We start from the raw sequence: 21,603 nt of genomic DNA on the forward strand, positions 1-21,603 counted from the left end.
ATTTTCTTTAATCCAATATAGTAGACGAAATAGATATATTACTACAATACCAATTACTGTATTAATTTGTAAACAGAATCCACATCTTAATTTCAAATTAATTATTAAATGAAATAAAATGAAACTATCCTTACGTAATGATACCATTTTAACATAGGGGACTCCTGAGCTCTAATCAGTTATGTTGATGAACCTATACGACCTTTGTACCAGTATATAAGATTTTCATTGAAAATTATATCAAGATAATATGACGTACAGCATTTTAACAATATTTACTGGTTCAAATAGTATAATTAAAATAGTTTCGAATAACCGTGGTGATTTATGGAAGTGTAATTTGTCAATAAAGACTAGAAAATATAGTACGGTACTGTTTGTTTGTAGGTTTTAGAGCAATTAATCCAAGATTTGTGCTGCTCGAAGCATGCTTTATAAGTTTTTATAACAATTTACTCTGGTAACTCTTCACGACAACACGCATTTTTTAAAAAGATTGGAGAAATTTCAATTGTAATCGTCATAAAATTTAATTTTATAATTATGTATTTGTATGTGTTTACGTTTTATCAAACATTCTACATTATCATAGATACTCTCGATTCAATTACCCGGATAATCGGGACTCTACTGTAATAACTTTCTCATCACAATATAATTAAATTATCAAATAATTATACCAGAAAATTTTAAAATGAACCCTTAGTAACTATTAATAAGTAATTTCTTATTAATTGACACAAATAGAAAACAGTTTGGATTAAATGTCTTACGTTGGTATCAGCACATTCCAGTGTAAATAGCAATTATAACTACAGCAAGACCCCGCTTAACACGGGGGATACGTTCCTAGATGACAGAGCGCTAAACAAAACAGCTTTAAACGGGGTCATCTTAGCACGTAAATAATGGGGATACGTGAAACAGAACAGAGAATAAGAAAATCTATCAGTTTTTTTTATTTTGTAACATTTATTCTTAAATACTTTTTTATTACATTAATTATAGACTTATTTATTGCTAATATCGATATTTATTCATAAAACATTCATAAAAAAAATTCGAGTAAAGAAGTCGTTTGTGATGAGGGAGGTTCTTCGTCATTTGACATCTTTTGTTTCTTTGTGAAGAAGTAATCTAACGTCGTTTGCTTTTCCTGTTTCCTTCAGCAAGCAGTTGTCAATAGCAAGATATCGCATCCACGACACTTCGTCTTGTCTTTGAACTTCTATCAAAATTTAATTCATTTTGTATAAACTGATCCATAATTTCCGTTATAGTGGCTAAACGTTTTTTAGAAAATCCGTTGAAAGTTCCTTTTGTTCCTCATCTTCAAAAATGTTAATTTCGTCATCTTCATGCACCTGTTGTTCTACTAATTCTTTAAGATCGTCGTTAGAAAAACTTTCCCCGGTTGTAATTTGCAATAATTCTTCAATATCCTGTAAATTTATATTATTCAACCCTGTTTCATTTGCTAGCTTGACAATTCCGTCGACATCAACAATGGATTCTCTTGTGTCAACATCCTTGCTTAGCTCCGGCCATACATTCTTCCATACTCCTTTCAAACATTTCTCGGTCACCTCATTCCAGGAAGGATTGATGTTGTCTACAGCATCCATGATATTATAGTTTTTCCAAAAATCTCTAATGGATTGTTTATCTGCTCCATCTGTTTTATCAATCAGTTGTCAGAATGTCTGCCGCAGATAATAATCTGCGGCAGACATAAAAGTGATTTTCCTGCCGCCAAATACAACTTCGTTAATCCAACCAATGGATCAAGGCGTAATATTAAATTTTAAAGTTTATCGGAATGTCTGCCGCAGATAATAATCTGGCGGCAGGAAAATCACTTTTACTGGAATGCACGTTGTTAAGTCAGACAAATGTGTTGGATGGCTTGGAGCATTATCGATCAAAAGTGGAGCTTTTCGGTTCTAGTTTTTTAAATTCGCAGTAGCGTTTAACAGACGGGCAAAAATGTTCGGTAAACAAATGTAAAACTTTATCTTAATAATATATATAAATTTCGTATTAATATATACAGAATAACTGTTTCCAGTAAAACAGTGATCCTTTAAATATTTCATCAAATATACACGTATATAATATAAAAATAAACTTCAAATTTTTCTCTCAAGGGATAGACATAATCTGGTATATAAAATATTTAATTTATTTCATTCTATTTTATAATTTATTGTTCTTCATCAATAGGAGGGGAACGAAGAAATAAAACCTTATTTTGAGAAGGGCTGGCAAGTAAACACATTAGAAATTCCTGTCATAATTAGAGTTTCATAACGATTTCAAGTTGAAATATTTCAGACATGGACATTTCATTAAATTTATTCTAAAACAATAGCAAAAATCTGAAAACCTCATCATCATTATTTATGCTTATGCAACTTAATTTTTATTTATTTTCACTTTTGTTTCAGGCTTGAAAAATTCGTAAAACAACGAAGCAAAAATTTGCAAATCTCATCCTTATTATCATTAGTAAGTAATTCTATATTATGTTTTGTTGTTTAGTAGTTGTCAAATAAATAAAATTAATGTATCTGCAGTACTTTCGGAATGATAAAGCTTTTTTATTCAATTTTCTTAAGCTATTACATATGAAGTCTTGCATGCACGATCAGATAGATTTATTTGTTTACCTAGAAAATTATTTTTAAGATCTCTTATGTTGTAACTTTTTAACTACGAAAATTTAACAGCATCAATTCCCTTAATACACGCTTGGAGCATTATCGATCAAAAGTGGAGCTTTTCGGTTCTAGTTTTTTAAATTCGCAGTAGCGTTTAACAGACGGGCAAAAATGTTCGGTAAACCAATTCTGGGAAATTTTCATAGTGATCCAAGGTCTTTTACTGGACTCCCAAATTACTGGTAAAGATGATTTTGAAATTCCCCTCACTACTCTTGGGGTTTTGGAATGATAAACAAGCAGTGGTTTTAATTTAAAGTCTCCATTAGCGTTACCACCCAGTAGAAGTGTTAAACGATCTTTTGTAGCTTTAAATCCTGATGCTCGCTTTTCTTCACGGGATAAAAATGTACGTTTTGGCATTCTTTTCCAGAAAAGACCCGTTTCATCAACATTGAAAGCTAATTCAGGAGGATAATTCCCTCGTTCAATGATTGCTATTAATGTTGCTGGAAATGCCGCAGCTGCTTTTGTATCTCCACTTGCTGCTTCTCCAGTAACCTGTATGTCATGAAGATTTTTTCCTGTTTTTAAATCGATTAAACCCACCCACGACTAGCTACGAAATTTTCATTCGTGTCGCCTTTTTCATTCTGAATATGATTAAATATTTTTCTCGCATTTTCCATTATAATTGCTTGACTTAATGGCATATTGCGTTCAACTTCATCGTCAATCCAGATGGAAAGTCGTTTTTCCATTTCTTCAAACACATTGCTTATGGTACGGGTAATTTTTGTTGCCGAAGTCGTTGTGGTTGTAGTTGATGATGATACGATTTTTTCTTCATTTTTTAAAAATTGTCCTTATTGTTGAAGTTGACTAATTTAATGCAGTGCCGATATCAGATTGCCATTCACCTGCATTTTAGTTTCCAGCGAAATGCTCTTTCTTGCCGCTTTGCTTTCTTTTTCTTTGCAATCACCCATTGTAAATACTAAAAAATGCCGTATTTATCGCAATAAAATAAATATAATATGTTTATATCTTTATACACACAATAAAATTGATGACCGATCATAAATCAACTGTGACGCATCAAACGTGCGTTCGGGGAATCCCAACATTGCGTGCGATCTGGGGGAATTCTAATACTACCGCGTAATACCGAAACAGCGTTAAGCGGGGTCTTACTGTACTATTAAAAACAATTCAATTATAAAAAAGTAATAAAAAACAAAAAATAATTTACATTTTTACTACTTGAAATTTATTGCACACTCCAGTTGAAAATCACAGCTCTAAAGTATTCTATCTCGTCACTTGAGATAGAATTGTGAAATAATTATGAAAATTTATGATTTGAATTATTGTAAACAGAATCCACATCATAATTTCAAATTATTTATTAAAAATTTGAATTGAATTTAGAAACTTTTTCTCGAACAAATTGTATAAAAATCGATTGTAATATTATCCATAATTCATCATTAATATTAATATTAATGTGACCGGAGGGTCGACATCTCTTTAGTGTCTCATCAGGACTGACACCACCGTGTCTCGTTTGACACGGAAGCCGAGACGGCGCGTTGATTCGGATTTGACGTAGGTCACGCGAACGGCTGCGTACGCTGGTGATCGGATTCCGGATGGAGATGGGTTGAGAGACAGCGTACCGGAAGAGAATCACTCGGATGCTAGTTTAACAACTAATAATGATTTAATTTCAAAGAAAACATGATAAAATTTACAATTTCGTTAATCATTAGCTTTAAGAGGCCTATAGACAAAAGAGTTTACAAGAGGTTCGCGTGGCGATAAATACCTGTAGTTGAAGGATCCGGTTGTAGTCTTGATGCAGAAGAGGATGAGAACAGTTCTGGACAATGTATATCAGACTAGTCAGAGAGGTAAATGTCCTTTTCCGGGAGTAGATTTGGTGTCGATGGAATCTCGAATTATTTGGTGTTTCGACGACGAAGTTATTCCAATTCGGAGACAATTCGGGTCCGAGTCGATAGTATAATCCGTTTCAGAGGCACAGAGTATAGGTCAAGGAACTGGCGACGATTTTCCTTAAGGTTCGGCGGCAACTTTTTATCTCGGAAAGAACTAAACGGCCATTGACTCTTCGGCCGTTAATTACGCTATTAGCACGATATCGCCCGGCCAGGAAGTCAGCAGGTTATGGGTTTTGCTGTCGAGAAAGTGTAAGTGGAGATTCTCTCATGTAGTAGATGACAACAATTATTGAACAAGTATGACGACATCGACGACCGATTTTCGTTAAAGTTCGGATTCTCGTATCAATGATGAATTATGAAATAATATCAAATTTGCAATTTATCAGTAAATATGTGGGGAGTCAACATCTATATTAATTAATAATATAGATGTTAATAATACTCTATTTTAATAATACTCTATTTGGCAGATCAAAAAGTAGTGTTTTTTTCTGTATATTTGTCACAAAATATTTTTTAACTGATTGTATCATACAATGTAAAACTTTATCTTAATAATATATATAAATTTCGTATTAATATATACAGAATAACTGTTTCCAGTAAAACAGTGATCCTTTAAATATTTCATCAAATATACACGTATATAATATAAAAATAAACTTCAAATTTTTCTCTCAAGGGATAGACATAATCTGGTATATAAAATATTTAATTTATTTCATTCTATTTTATAATTTATTGTTCTTCATCAATAGGAGGGGAACGAAGAAATAAAACCTTATTTTGAGAAGGGCTGGCAAGTAAACACATTAGAAATTCCTGTCATAATTAGAGTTTCATAACGATTTCAAGTTGAAATATTTCAGACATGGACATTTCATTAAATTTATTCTAAAACAATAGCAAAAATTTGAATACCTCATCATCATTATTTATGCTTATGCAACTTAATTTTTATTTATTTTCACTTTTGTTTCAGGCTTGAAAAATTCGTAAAACAACGAAGCAAAAATTTGCAAATCTCATCCTTATTATCATTAGTAAGTAAATTCTATATTATATTTTGTTGTTTAGTAGTTGTTAAATAAATAAAATTAATGTATCTGCAGTACTTTCGGAATGATAAAGCTTTTTTATTCAATTTTCTTAAGCTATTACATATGAAGTCTTGCATGCACGATCAGATGGATTTATTTGTTTACCTAGAAAATTATTTTTAAGATCTCTTATGTTGTAACTTTTTAACCACGAAAATTTAACAGCATCAATTCCCTTAATACACAAACCATCCTGCAAAATTTCTGAAATTTTGTCGAAAATTAACAAAAAAAGTTTTAATGAAGAAGTCAAAGAGCACCATTTAATTAGTCTGATACCATTTTTTTTTCTGTATGTATGGATATTAGTGTGTGGGAGCCACGATTTTGTTCACCTTCTTTGAAGCTTAATAACTCTTGTGCTTTTTGTCGAAAATTTCAGAAATTTTGCAGGGTGTTTTGTGTATTAGGGAGATTGATGCTGTTAAATTTTGGTGGTTAAAGGTCGAGAGGGTGGGAACATAAAGATGAATCGCGTGTTATATCTCGAGAAGAGATATAACACACGATTCCCCTTTATCTTCTTAATGACGGCTTTGCTCGTTATTAGCATTTACAGTTTTTTTTTTTTTATAAAACCAGTCCCTACCTTCAAAATTAAGCTGTTTGTTATTTTATAATAATCAAAATATAAAATGTTTTTAATAATAAAATATCGTAACATATGGCGCTATGTTACACAAGCAGTTGTAAATATTGCCGGGAAAATTAAACAACTCGTTGCTGGATTTTCGTTAAAATAAATGATATTTATTATATATTACGAGACAAATAATTATGAAATTTGTTCCTTTTTTAGAATTTAGAAATAGTTATAAAAGTTTGAAGTGGATAACGTAACAAATAATTTTGTATATAATTGCTTAATTGTGGGAATTACGCGATTTGAACATAAAATAGCAACATCAAAAATAAGTTCAGGCTTAATTTTGGAAACTTGTTTACTAATAAATATTAAGTCCTTTCTCTTCAGAAAAATTAGAATATATATCAGTTTTTCACACTTAAGTATCTCGATTTATTCTCGTCTTCGGCCCAACAGTAGAGAAGTTAATAAAACCACCACCAGTGATCGTCCATGCATTGCGTTGCCATATTCCATCAAACCCAATCTCTTCATCATCAGCATCATTATTCTTTGATTGTCTTCCTTGAATCGATTGACGATCCAATTCTCTCATTCAGCTTCAAGAAACTTTTTTCGTTTAAAATAAATTTTTTTCTTTGTAAAATGTTCCACGTATTCAAGTAGAACTTTTTACAATCAAATAAAACTTAATTAATACTATTTACAATAAATAAAAATAATATAAATATAAAAAAATAATTCAAAGAAAATTTAAAAAGTAGTATGTTACTTATCTAAAAACGTCGCTCCTGAAAGACTACAACTGCAATTCTTCAAACATATCTTATAATAAAAAAGTAATGGGTACTTTAATAATTTTAATACTTCTTGTCTTTCACTTTAGAAGTTTATTACTAGTTAGATTTGACTTGATGGGGTAAATGGGTGATCTGCCAGGGGAATACTCCCGAGACAACTTTCTATGAGAAATTGCTCTTATTTAGATCTTAAACCTGCAAAGAAAACTCGCAAAATTTCCACGTGGCCACCCTGTTCGTTAGGTGTAAATCAGCAACCAGTTTTCATTAGCTTTACCCATTTGCAATTAATGGGCAAAGTTGTTTATTGAAATTGTGTCAAGGAAAGTTAGTCTCGTATCTAAGAATGACCCATGAATTTCTTTTGAGTTAAGACTTATTTACTGAAATATAGTGTCAGTAGCTTATAGAATTGTTAATAAATATTATTTTAAGTAATCGTCAGACACAAATTTTTAATAAGAAACTAGATTATGTATGACTGTTAGAGAAATTTCCTTAACTCGTATGGCATGTGGATAGTTATATGAATTAAATTTATTATATGAAATGACTTTTAAGTGATATTTGATGTCTTTTTTTATGTGTAAATATGGTATTATTAGCAAGGTAACAATATGTATAGTTCTTTTAGTATGAAATATTATAAATATTTTACAATTTTTATATTATTTTCAGTACAAGTATGCTACGCCCTTCGAAAGAGTATTGATTTTCATAGGATGTATTTTAGCGGTTATTAGTGGTGTTTCGTATCCAGCAATGGTATTATTCATTGGATGGCTTATTGATGAATTTGTCGATAAAGAGATTAACGGAAAAATTTCAATCGAAAATACAACAATACCTCAGTAAGTTAATTTAAATAATTATACAGCATGAGTAAAAAGTCGCTTAACACTCTTATACAATCGAGCATGGTAAATTTTTTCTATCTTTATGTTTGTCAATCGGGCTGCATAATAATTTTCTATCAATATCATGACAACATTACTCCTTCCCAACTTAATTGTATTCCTTATTTACTGCCTCGGCCATTACGCTACCTTAATTGAATTGATAATTGTAATACTTATCTTTTCACTGTTCAATTACAAATTGATCAGTGAAGACATAAGAATAAATTATATACCAGTAGTTTCCGTATCATTAGCATACATTATTTTACTACGTAGTATACTAAGGATTTGGAGTATGTTGGCACTCAGCAGACTTAAAGCTTGCAGCTTACAATGTTCTCTTGTTGATCGTATCCAGGAAAGATTGCTTATCACTGATCTAAATCACTTATTCTATTATTTTATATTTTAGACTTAGAATAATAAACAATGCTAATAAATTTTAAATGTATTAAACTATTTTGTTTAAATGTAAATATATTAAGGTTCAGTTATAATTATATATAATATAATATAATTATTATATATTTTGTATTTCTTATAGGATTTTCTACAATAATACGAATAACGAATTTCTAGAGACTTGTAAGGATCTTTCAATAAAAGGCACTTTAGTAGCAGTTTTTCTATTTCTCTTAAACTATACGATGGTGACTTGCTTCAGTTTTACTGCAGAGAGACAAATATTTAGAATAAAATGTTTGTTTATGAAATCTATCCTGAGGCAAGACATTGGTTGGTTTGACACTCATCAAACTGGAGATTTCTCTAGTCGTGTTACGATGTAAGTTATGATATTTTACAACTTGTTTAAAATATCTTTGCTTCTAATCTCGTTCATTTTAATCTTTATTTCTTTTTTTTAGTGATTTGGATCGTATAAGAGAAGGAATAGGAGAGAAAGTTTGTATTTGCATTTACTTCATGTCAACAACTATTCTAAGTTTCATCTGTGCTCTTGCTATTGGTTGGAAATTGACTCTCGTTATTATGTCTGTTATGCCTATTCTGATTGTTTCTGCAGCAGTTATATCTAAGGTTAATATAAAATTTTATTTTAAATATATTTTAATAGCTAATTTATAAATAAAAAAGAGCAAAAAGATTAGTAGTATAAATATACACTTCTTCACAATTCAAGTGAGAAGATATATCCAGTTAAATAATTTGCACGAAAGTTTTTATATATTATGCGTAAATAAATAAAAAGTTTCTTACCTCAAATCTAAATTCCAATACGTTGATAACCTTTGTAAATTTGTAATAATACTCTTTATACAAATGAAAGAATTATTGTAAACTTGATTTCAACTCGATCTAGAGCTTTCATAATAATAATAATAATAATAAGCTTTTGGTTTATCTTTGATCAAAATTTGTGTGAATGAATGCAAGTTATCTCTATATTTGATATTTTTAATGCATCCAGTTGTTTCAAGTTGTTATAATTTCTAATGAGCAAAAGAGATTTTCATTTGGAATCGAATTAATTTGAAGATTGTTCGACGACAAAACTCTGATCCATATTCAGTACCAACGAATTTTACTAAATCTGGTTATGCAGCGATGCTGAATTCGTTTCTACTGTTTGAATCCTCCCACTGTTAGAATTATGACTAGTTCAGTCAGCTTGTTTTATCTATACTAACTTCTATTGGTAACATCATTACAAGATGTCACCAGTATTATATATAGTCCAGTATAAGCAGAATCTTGCTGCTTATACTGGACTAAATATAAATATGTAGTATAACTACTTAATTTTTTTCAATGGTCATAAAATTATTATAATTACGATAATTTGTTTTATCTGTTTTGTTGTTTTATGGTAATTTTATTACGCTGTCCTCTATTCTTGTTAACTCAATACACCGTTCAAGCATCTCAGTATATTTTTTACTCCCGCCCTAATTAGATTTAGCTTCTAGCCAATTAGATTTCTTACTTACATTCTGAGTTACTGAACACAGCTCTTGTGCCAGCGGGATTAGATAAGAATATTTGATTGGATTGATAGAACAAGCAAACGCAACTCATGGATCGTTTTCTAAGGGAGGAGTGTCTCCAGAGAAGACTTTCTGTGGCAAATACTAGTTCGTATTTAAGTGTTATAAGCGTAGAAAACACGAAAAATTTCCAATGCCAATCTGTTGGTCAGGTGCCTATCCATGACCAACTACTAGTGTTTAATGGTTTTAGCATGCATATTGCTCTCGTTTATACGAAATGATTATTTCATTTAATTGCATATTTTCTTCCTTTAAGTGCAAACAGTAAAATTAATTTTCGCTCTTAAAAAATTAAATACCTATTTATAAATATTCATTTCTGTTCGTCTTCATTTAACATATACTCGATAATTTCTACAGAACTTTTAACTTTATTAGAGAAGGTATGAATATTTTCACAATGGAAAAANTAATTTGAAGATTGTTCGACGACAAAACTCTGATCCATATTCAGTACCAACGAATTTTACTAAATCTGGTTATGCAGCGATGCTGAATTCGTTTCTACTGTTTGAATCCTCCCACTGTTAGAATTATGACTAGTTCAGTCAGCTTGTTTTATCTATACTAACTTCTATTGGTAACATCATTACAAGATGTCACCAGTATTATATATAGTCCAGTATAAGCAGAATCTTGCTGCTTATACTGGACTAAATATAAATATGTAGTATAACTACTTAATTTTTTTCAATGGTCATAAAATTATTATAATTACGATAATTTGTTTTATCTGTTTTGTTGTTTTATGGTAATTTTATTACGCTGTCCTCTATTCTTGTTAACTCAATACACCGTTCAAGCATCTCAGTATATTTTTTACTCCCGCCCTAATTAGATTTAGCTTCTAGCCAATTAGATTTCTTACTTACATTCTGAGTTACTGAACACAGCTCTTGTGCCAGCGGGATTAGATAAGAATATTTGATTGGATTGATAGAACAAGCAAACGCAACTCATGGATCGTTTTCTAAGGGAGAAGTGTTTCCAGAGAAGACTTTCTGTGGCAAATACTAGTTCGTATTTAAGTGTTATAAGCGTAGAAAACACGAAAAATTTCCAATGCCAATCTGTTGGTCAGGTGCCTATCCATGACCAACTACTAGTGTTTAATGGTTTTAGCATGCATATTGCTCTCGTTTATACGAAATGATTATTTCATTTAATTGCATATTTTCTTCCTTTAAGTGCAAACAGTAAAATTAATTTTCGCTCTTAAAAAATTAAATACCTATTTATAAATATTCATTTCTGTTCGTCTTCATTTAACATATACTCGATAATTTCTACAGAACTTTTAACTTTATTAGAGAAGGTATGAATATTTTCACAATGGAAAAACTTTGTTTATTTTGAAATTTAGATTCAAGCGAAATCATCAATGTCAGAACTTTCAGCTTATGGAAAAGCTGGAGCAGTTGCTGAAGAAGTACTTTCCTCAATCCGCACAGTAGTATCTTTTGGAGGTGAACGAAAGGAAATTGACAGGTACACAGAATTTTTAAGCCTATTCTAAGGATAAATGATAAAAATAATCAATTTCGTTAAATTATCACCTTACACATTATTTAATTTCCAATAATATTAGCTTTCTTGAAATTATTATATTGACGAGATCATTTTTATAACAATAAGTGTGTACAGTACATCAGTATTTTTCAACTTTTTTTTTTATCTCACGGCACACTTGAACCTATAATTAAATTTCCTGGGCACAAATTTACGAGGAAAAAATCTAAACATTTTATCATCATATTACTTTCCACTTCACCTAATTCTTTTTGTCTATATTTTTTGTAAATTAAATAAAATAGTATTGTTGTTCTATAAAATAGCAGTGGGTTACAACAATAGTTATTTAAACTAATTATTTTTATTTATATAAGGAAAAAAATTAATATTAATTCTTTATTTGCATTGTGGCGTGATAATTGCCTTTAGAAACCTGCCCAATGCCTGCTATTTCTAAGTTAAAATAATTTGAACTAAATATGGACAATTGTAGGTACGTTTTTGATTTAAAGAAAATTTCATTCTAAATGAAATAACCCGGTGTTATGCACATATAATTTTGCTTATGAATATACATTTTTACTACATTATATATAGGCTACATTTATTTATTATAACAATGAAAAACTCGCATAATTAATTTAAAGAGGTTTTAATTTTGACATATACACTTATTGTTCTTTGGGTTTCTTTCGAAAATAATTTATTTCGTAACCTTCAAAAATTTTCTCAGCACACCGCGAAAATCACTGGTGTACAGTACATTTTAATTATAATTAGTAAAATTGTTGTTTACTGAATGATTTTAATATATTTCAGATATGAAAAAAATCTTATTTATGCAAAAAAGAATGGAATTAAACGTGGATTAGCAACTAGTGTTGGGTCGTGCTTGGTATGGTTTACAATTTATTCAAGTTACGCTCTAGCCTTCTGGTATGGAACAGAATTGATCATAAAATCGCATGAAAGTAATTCGAAAGAATATAAACCCAGTACATTAATTATAGTTAGTATTGACTTATGAAAAATTGAACGTAACAAATTAATCAAATGGATTTAAAAATAGTAAATTTATATGTAATTTTTATACAATATTTTTCAGGTATTTTTCAATGTTTTGCAAGCGGCTATCTATATGGGAGAAGCTATACCATACTTTGAGGCATTTGCAATGGCTCGAGGAGCCGCTACTAATATATTCAATATTATTTCACGGGTAAGTTTTATCTGATAAAATTTTACTTAAGCACTTTTTGTGCAATTTATCAACTTACTGATCTCGGAGATCCGCGATCGAATCGAACAAGTAATTAATCAAGAGTAATTCATGGATGATCTGTCCGAGATATGTCGGACCCAGGCTTTCACAACCTGGTCGCTCCCTGCTTTGGGCCAGGCTAAACCTACGATGGATGTGGAAAATCGCCTTGTTAGTGTTCACTGGCAGAAAGTTAAAAAAATAAGAAAAACAAAGTTTATATAATTTAATTTAATGTTATAATCTACAATAATGTTTAATAATTGTCAATGTAAATAAACACTTGTAATCATTTATTGTAGGTTCCACATATCGATAGTTTTTCAGAAACCGGAGAAAAACCAAAAAATCTTATTGGGAACGTTCAGTTTAAAAACGTTTGTTTCAGATATCCTGCAAGATTCGATGTACCGGTAAGTCTAAACAACAAATTCAAATTGGCAGCAATTTATGAATACTTTCAACGAGATATAATTAATTTTATAGGTTTTGAATGGACTTATATTAGAGGGAAAAGCAGGTCAAACAATTGCACTGGTTGGTTCAAGTGGCTGTGGAAAAAGTACTGTTATTCAGCTATTGCAAAGATTTTACGATCCTCTAAGTGGACAGGTAACAATCATTATTGCTTTTTTCTTTGTTGTTTTATATTGAATAATGATGATAATTTGTTACGAAAAATATTCAATACAATGAACGCAATATTAGAGATACATATTTAAGATTATTTTTTAGATTAAAAGCAAGATTTAAAATTTTAATATAGTGTTTTAGCCATTAAAACAAAAAATCAATTGCGTTATATTTTATTTTTTGCTTTAGAGTTATATTTTCTAGTAATTACTCGTAGTTGTTTTGATATATTTCGATAAGTTGCCATTTTTTCATTTAAATATATTTTTGAGTCTAAAAATAATTTTGGATCATATTGAATTAATGTTTAAAGTAGAATTTAAAGTAGGCCTATAAACGATATCTATCAAGTTTATTGAGCTGCAATTTGAAAAAAAACTAGACCTATAAATTCCCACTGTCACCCGTCTTCTGTCAATCTTTCTTTAATCTCGAGAACGAGAACGGAGTTAGAAAGATGAAAGACAAGACCAGATATGAAAACCTTAGGGGCAGAAGGCTCCGATTAACTATATACGAACTTCCATTGCAAAGCAAAAGACATGTTACTTCAATTAAAAACTTTCCTTTGAAAACAGTTAATAGAAGACCGGCACGACTGTATTGTTAAATGAAAAGTATGATGTGCAGGGGCAAGACACTACAGTACTAATTTGAGGTGGAGAGTATATATTTTAAATGAAATTAATTAAAAATATGATTAAAAATTGCAGTCCGGCATTTGTGACGATGCCACAATAAACAATTGCTCGTTAAAATTTATCTTAACTAATTTTATTTTTTGCAGAATTTTTAGTTCTGCATGTATTAATTTTAACGCAGTTCATTGATGAACTACTGAACGCTGTAATTAGTCGCAGGTTCTCACTTCGTTAACGGGCAGGCCATGTGGACTTTTCCGGGTTCTCTTCACTTCACCTAAATATGGGATCAAATGTCCTATCAAATGTCTTATCGGAAGGCGCCCTGATTGACATATCGCCCACGTGTTGCGTTACTTTATTCAAACCAATCCAATTCAATTCGATTTTGTGTTCATACTGTAAACTGTCCTTATACTTTGCAAAATAATTTTACGTATATACGAGTATTTTACTAAATTTAGTTTTATATTAAACGTAATTTAAACGCCTCGCCAATACTGCTAGTTAAGTAATCGTTCTACAAGTAATATCTTTCATTTAATCTCGTATTTTAGACAATTTTGAACAGAAAAATTTTACTTATATTGTTTATTTTAACGTCCATATTTATTTTCATATTTGTTTATTTTATTATGGGGGCTGTCATGTATGTTATCAATTATATTTCTGAAAAGAAAAATTTTAATTTATTATTAAAGACATAAAATATATCTGTTTAATTAACAGATACTTTTAGATGGAAAAGAAATTGGCACGTATAATTTGGGTTGGCTGAGAAAGCAGATTGGAGTCGTTGGTCAAGAACCGGTTCTTTTCTCTTCTTCCATTGCTGAAAATATTCGACATGGTTATCCCCAAGCTACAGATGAAGAAATTCAAAACGCTGCAAAAGCTGCTAATGCCCACGATTTCATTTCAAAACTTCCAAAGGTAATTATTAGTATTTACTTCCAGAGTAGTCAATATAACTCTCGTATTGGTAATTTTAATTTAAAATATTAGAAACAATTAAATTTTAATAATCATATTTTCGAAAATTAAGTTGCTGATAAGAACTAAAAGTTACTACAAATAAAATCTATATGTAAATATTTTTGTTATTACGTTTTAAATGCATTATTGTTCGTTTGAAGATGTCTGCTTTTATGCAACACAAAAGTTAGGCTAGCCTGATGTCAATATCAGAATATTGTCAAGGATAACTTCATCTGTAAAATCGAAAGTTTGCATGTAAAATGATAATTCAGTTTCAATTTCTCTCAATAAAAGTTTTCAATCTCAAACAAGTACGTTCTAATATTCCCTATTTGTTAAAGGACAAGTATAAAATTAATAATTTGATTTTTTGACAACTATTTTCCAATTCGCATTGAAGACTCTCTCAATAGCATGACAATGCTACTGAGTGAGTCCTCAGCATTATAAATTTTAGCATATTTATGCCATGAAGTAGGTTTATTATTTTTACTGTTAGAAAATATATGACCTTTTTATATAAAAAATTACATGTTTGAATTTTTTAGCGCTATGAAACTGTTGTTGGTGAAAGAGGAACACAACTGAGTGGAGGTCAAAAACAAAGAATTGCCATAGCCAGAGCTTTGGTACGAAATCCTAAAATACTACTCTTAGACGAAGCTACATCCGCTTTGGATACCGAAAGTGAATCCATTGTTCAACAGGCTTTAGATCAGGTTTGTAACTGCAATTAAAATGATATTTTGATTACCGTTGATTAATTAGTAATTAATCGATGCTTAAATAGCTTTTTAAAAATATCTTTTATGGTTTTAAAACATTCAACTTTATTATTTGTAAAAGCAATGACAAAAATTACTTGCATTTTCATTGTTGGAATACCAATAAGTGAGATCATAATTTTTCTTTCTGTCATTCCATAAAATTTCTGCTCAGTGGATACAACCACTTAACGCCGACAGATGGTCGCGATGTCACAAGTGAATAAAGGGTTGGCGGAGTTGCGTTTTCTGGGTTTCTGCATATGTCTAACATCTAAATATGGGCCTTTTCCCATAGTAATTACTCTTGAAAGGCATCTTGCTTGGCAGATAGCGTATGTGTTGCATTGCAATTAGTTACCCAATGTAATTGTACTTTGTATAAACGATACGGATTAATTACAATATTCCCATTAATCCCGAATTAATGGGAATATTGTAATTAATCCTTGTTATGAATACGTAACACTCGGGAAAGTAATAGGATTAAGCCACTGTTGAGCTCAACTTTTTGAATATATTCTTGCCTTAGCCAATCTAATTATTATTTTCTTCTTATAGCCCAGATGTCATTTTTCTGTTTAGATAACTTAAGTGATATATATAATATTTTGAATTTCTTTCTCCATTTATCATTGATGGTTTCCTTATGTGTTTCTCTATAAACATATTGTGCTGTGTTTCCAATATTAAAATTTAGATCAAACTTTCTAGTGTCTACATCCTTCTCCCAAACAAGTCTTGTTCATTATATTTTGGTTATTTGTTTTTAACCATGGATTTACGTAAACACCAGTTGCTTAAATTTGTTCTTAAATTCCTCAATCGTTTTTCTCATATTAATATTAATAACCTCACTAAAAATTTCTTTCCGATATTTTTAATTACATTCATAAGAAAATATAAGCTTTATGCTACACCGTATTCTGTCATCGATAATTTTATATTTACTTTCATGTATTTATCTTATTTATTTTATGAATTTCTATAGGCTAGAAAAGGTAGAACGACTTTTGTTGTTGCTCATCGCTTGAGTACTGTAAGGACTGCAGACAAAATTATCTGCATAAACAAAGGAGTCGTTGCTGAGGTTGGAACGCATACAGAATTAATGAAACAGAAAGGACTTTATTATCAAATGGTTATAAAACAAGTACGACTTTTTCATTTTATTCTTAATTGTACTATATATTTTTTAAATATTTTAGTCGTTACTATTTTATAAATAGTTTGATAAAATATTTACAATATTCAAAATAAATGCTAACCTTATATAATCTCGTTATTTGAAACCGTGCCTATATTCTTTATATACAGTACTTTTTTAAAACTGCAATGGAGGGTTGGTTGTAGATCCTTCACTATAAAACGTCCATTCATTCAATTTTTTATTCCTAATTCTTTCAATTTTTTTTTCTCGAGAACTAAATTGAAGTATTGATATTTAAAACGACTAACAACATCCATAGTATTAATTGTCAAGATTTACCAAGAATGTGAAGTACGAAAGACTGCAAAAGTCATGAGAACAAACTATTACAGACAGACTTCAAGAGTAAACTGAAGAAGGGTTTCAAGCTCTAAGCGCGTTTTGGATGATGTATTGATCAAAGTGAAGAATTGAATAAAAGGATGTTGAATAGTCTATAGCGGGTGGCAAACCTTGGGCACGCGTGCCCAAAGTGATACGTAAGGGCCCAACCAGAGGCTAAGCGGTCTTCGTACACTGAACACTGGGAGTTCGGTCGTAGGTTCGCGCCTCGCTCGGACGGGCTGGCCGCGTGGAATTTTCCACGTCTGTAACGCTAGTTTCCCTTAAAAAGGGAACTGGCCAGTTTCCCTTCAAAAGACCTCCCGGAAGGCATCCCCCTAGGCAGATCGTTCAAGTGTTGCGTTGCCATAACAAACAGAACAGATACGTAAGGAGAAATAATTTGGCACATAACGTATCATGCGATTTAGATATATCATGTGTTTTTCAATCATCCTTCCGGTTTACCACACGTTCATCGTTTTTTTCAATCAGCTTTTTTTACGTTTATTCAAGTTAAAGTATATTGTTATCCGACACGCATAAACATATTTAAAGTTAAATATGCTTACAATATGTCACCCAGTCTCAAAAAAGGTTCGCCATCCCTGGTCTGTAGTCTTCAATCAACACCCCATTGTGGTTTGAAATATTATACTTATAGTAATCTAATAACTAATAACTCAAAAGTAGCAGAAAAATTTAATTTTAAAGTTTTATTTTCCCGTGACATTTAGATTTAACTGTAGTATGAATCAGCGATCGACCTATTGTGATTGCTGCTTCCTTTAGATAAACATTCAGGAATGTTGTTGTAAAAAATGATCACCGTTGCAGAATTATTCATTACATAAGTATATATAAGATCAATATATCGATTATATAATTTTTTAAAACTCTTAAAGTTAGTAAAAGTCTTTCTTCTGTAGACGTAAGGGCGAACGAATGTCTTCTAATATGTTATTAAATACTAAAGGCTAATATTCTACAATACTCGAAAAACTGAGTGATTTATGCAAGTTCAGGATATAAGTGTGAAATCCATCCAATCGGTGTTTTTTTTTAAATAAATATTATGTTTGATCGTCGTTTACTCGAAAAATTTGTATGTAACTTCCTTAAAGATCAATTGCAAAGATTCATAGAAGTCATCAAGACAGTATTTTTTTATACCAAACGCGATGCTACAGTTCTGAACACAAATTCGAAACGTTCGCTGGTGTTTGCTGCACGCTGGCATATAAAACATAATTTTAATAACAGACCTGACCCAAGTATCACGATGAATTAGCGTAGGTGAGATGAAGGATGGGAAACAATCCCTACAGTCGTACTGCCAATGATAAATTATAATCTGAATCGGATTCGAACCTAGGATCTCTATGGCAATAAGTTATAAATTAACTATATTGCTATGTTGTTGACTATTATAAATGTATTTTCTTAAAAACTTAAATACTATTATTATCTAATTAAGATAAATTTAATTTTTAAATATACTATATTTAAAAAATTAAATTTTCATAACATAATATGCTTATAAAATTTCTTTTATTATAGAATTTGGAAACTGAAGAATCGATTGAGAACTTTGAAGAACAACCAACAACAAAACTCAATCTAACTCGCAACATAAGCACAATAAGCAATGGGTCCACTAATTTGAAATCAGAAATTAGTCCAGTTCCTCCTCAGGTAATAAAATTTCGAAAATCAATTGTTCAAATGTTGTTTATCCAAATTTAATTTCCAGAATTCTCATATATTAATTGTCAAACCTTCAATTACGATTTAGATCAATGATACAAACGATGATGAAAATATTAATAATAAACGATTGATAAAAGTTGCAGCGCAGGAGTGGCCATATTTACTTACTGGATGTGCTTGTTCTCTAATAATGGGTTTATCTGTTCCTATTTATGGAATAATTATTGGCGATGTTATTCAAGTAAGTGTAATTGAATATTTTTTCGAGCTTATTTCACTTTTGTTATGGTTACAAAACAATTTTCTAAAAAGCACACTTTGTACACTTCATAAAAATAATGATTTTCATGAAAATTTTAAAATAACTTTTAGATGTTATCAAGCACAGATAAAGCACAGATTCGAAAAGACACAATCTGGTACTCGACGTTGTTCATGATTATGGCGGTTATTACTGCAATTGCGGCTTTTCTTCAGGTATTTAAATGGTTATTATGAAAAATTATCATAATTTAATAATTTCGGATATTTTGTAAGGTTATAAAATTAAATTATGACGTATAATCTTTAGTCATTGATGTTTACAATTGCTGGAGAAAGATTAACAATGAAACTTCGAAAGAACGTATTCGCAGTTATGGTTCGTCAGGTTGGTATATAAAATGTAGTATTAAAAATTTCTATTAATACAACGTTATGTAAAAATTATACTTTCCTTTAAAGCATATTGGATGGTTCGATGAAACTCAAAATAATACCGGGGCGTTGTGTTCAAAATTATCGTCTGATGCTTCTCAAATACAAGGTGTAAGTATTTTTATTTTTTAAGCAACGTGTCTGTTATATTTTACAAATTATTTTGAATCTCATATTGAAATGTTTATAGGCTACGGGATCTCGACTAGCTACATTAAATCAAGCTCTCGCCACAATGATAGCTTCAGTTGTAATTGGCATTTATTATAATTGGAAGATAGGTCTAGTCGTTCTTAGTTTTGTCCCTCTTGTTTTACTGGCTACTTATTTGGAAAGTCGAATTATTAGTGGACATCTCTTGAGAGAAAAGAAATCCACAGAAAGCGCCACAAAGGTATAAGACATAGAAACTATACTTAATGATATTAAATTAGCTATTACAGTATCTAGATGTAATGAACGTAATTGATTATGTACTTTCAGGATTCTCAGCATAAATATATTTATAATGAATTTATGAAGATTTTAAATCTTATTACATTCATAAATAATTATATTTTTTAATTTCGACTTTTTTTTTCTCTTTTTATCTTATGAGGACTAAGATGGCCGAAGTTCGACGGGTCCATGCCCAATGGATAAGATTATTCCATTGGGCATGGACTACAATGGAGGAGGCCGGATGATTAGAAGCCAGCCTATCTTTTTCCGTCCTCCTCCATTGTAGATTACCATACCTGAGATAAACTACTCCCCAAAACATTGCTAGGATAACTTACCCAAATTTAACCCCGGATATAACGAAAAAATATCTTGAAAGTACTCAATAGAAATAGCTTTCTGTTATATCCAACGAATTTTATGTAAAAAGTATAAATTTAAAACTGATTATTTCTTTAATTTTATGCATAAGTTATATTCTATTCTTTGCTGTATATATTAATAAAAGAATATAGAATACTGATCAAAGAATAAAAACAATATTAACCGATATTTATTAACTTAATTACACTGCTGGCCATTAAAACTGCTACATCATGAAAGCTGCACGCAACAAATGCGAAATTTGCATGAAAGGATATCTAAATGATTAGCATTTCAACAAATGCTGGCAAAGCTGGTAGGAGTAAGACCACCTATAGTTTGTTTAAAAGGGAAGATCGCAATGCGGGTTTCTCATACGGAAATAGCATTCGCACGTTGGTTGGAAGCGCGTCATGCCTGTGGTCGCTGGAAGCTGCTTAGGAATGCTTAGCAGCACATGTCGTGATGAACGATAAACCGCCGCCCAGGTAGAATCGTAGCCTACCTGGGCGGCGGTTTATCGTTCCGCGCTATTGCTGTTCGCATTGGTCGTGATCCCANCTGATAAAAAAAATAAAAACAATATTAACCGATATTTATTAACTTAATTACACTGCTGGCCATTAAAACTGCTACATCATGAAAGCTGCACGCAACAAACGCGAAATTTGCGTGAAAGGATATCTAAATGATTAGCATTTCAATACATGCTGGCAAAGCAGGTAGGAGTAAGGCCACCTACACTCTATTTAAAAGGAAAGATCTCAATGCGGGTTTCTCATACGGAAATAGCATTCGCACGTTGGTTGGTTGTGTAAAGCTTTTCTTATGCCTCGTGTAAGAGTGCGTCCTACATGACAGCGAAAAGAATCTTTGTACGCGCTTCCAACTCGCGAGCGACCTCTGTCCAGAGTGGATGCGTGTTGTTTAAAAAATGGTGGCGAGACGACTTTGTCGAACGTTTGATATGGAAAATATGATAAGCATTAAAACGTGAAATTTGAAAGGTAAATGCTATCACTAACTACATAAACAACAAATATAAAGAATCT

At 30.8% G+C, this 21,603-nt stretch overlaps 1 protein-coding gene across 7 annotated transcripts in view; it reads left to right on the forward strand.

The window, feature by feature from the left end:
- Window positions 1-21,603, forward strand: part of LOC111636093 (multidrug resistance protein 1-like) — a 38,724-nt gene that overhangs the window by 11,192 nt on the left and 5,929 nt on the right. For 6 of the 7 annotated variants that reach the window (XM_023381270.1, XM_023381267.1, XM_023381272.1 and 3 more), the window contains 18 exons: window positions 2,448-2,508; window positions 7,792-7,964; window positions 8,557-8,796; window positions 8,879-9,050; window positions 11,385-11,509; window positions 12,353-12,542; window positions 12,639-12,752; window positions 13,097-13,207; window positions 13,281-13,406; window positions 14,798-15,001; window positions 15,595-15,765; window positions 16,802-16,963; window positions 18,902-19,036; window positions 19,137-19,292; window positions 19,424-19,528; window positions 19,623-19,700; window positions 19,775-19,858; window positions 19,938-20,141. In XM_023381270.1, coding sequence (XP_023237038.1) covers window positions 2,448-2,508; window positions 7,792-7,964; window positions 8,557-8,796; window positions 8,879-9,050; window positions 11,385-11,509; window positions 12,353-12,542; window positions 12,639-12,752; window positions 13,097-13,207; window positions 13,281-13,406; window positions 14,798-15,001; window positions 15,595-15,765; window positions 16,802-16,963; window positions 18,902-19,036; window positions 19,137-19,292; window positions 19,424-19,528; window positions 19,623-19,700; window positions 19,775-19,858; window positions 19,938-20,141 — 2,611 coding nt within the window. Of the gene's footprint in view, window positions 1-2,447; window positions 2,509-5,609; window positions 5,671-7,791; window positions 7,965-8,556; window positions 8,797-8,878; window positions 9,051-11,384; window positions 11,510-12,352; window positions 12,543-12,638; window positions 12,753-13,096; window positions 13,208-13,280; window positions 13,407-14,797; window positions 15,002-15,594; window positions 15,766-16,801; window positions 16,964-18,901; window positions 19,037-19,136; window positions 19,293-19,423; window positions 19,529-19,622; window positions 19,701-19,774; window positions 19,859-19,937; window positions 20,142-21,603 lie in introns of all 7 variants that reach the window. The other variant, XM_023381271.1, reaches the window with a different exon arrangement.

Source organism: Centruroides sculpturatus, unplaced genomic scaffold, assembly GCF_000671375.1.
Source record: "Centruroides sculpturatus isolate CEXI.00-Female unplaced genomic scaffold, Cexi_2.0 scaffold1029, whole genome shotgun sequence".
In the NCBI taxonomy this organism is placed as follows: Eukaryota; Metazoa; Arthropoda; class Arachnida; order Scorpiones; family Buthidae; genus Centruroides; species Centruroides sculpturatus.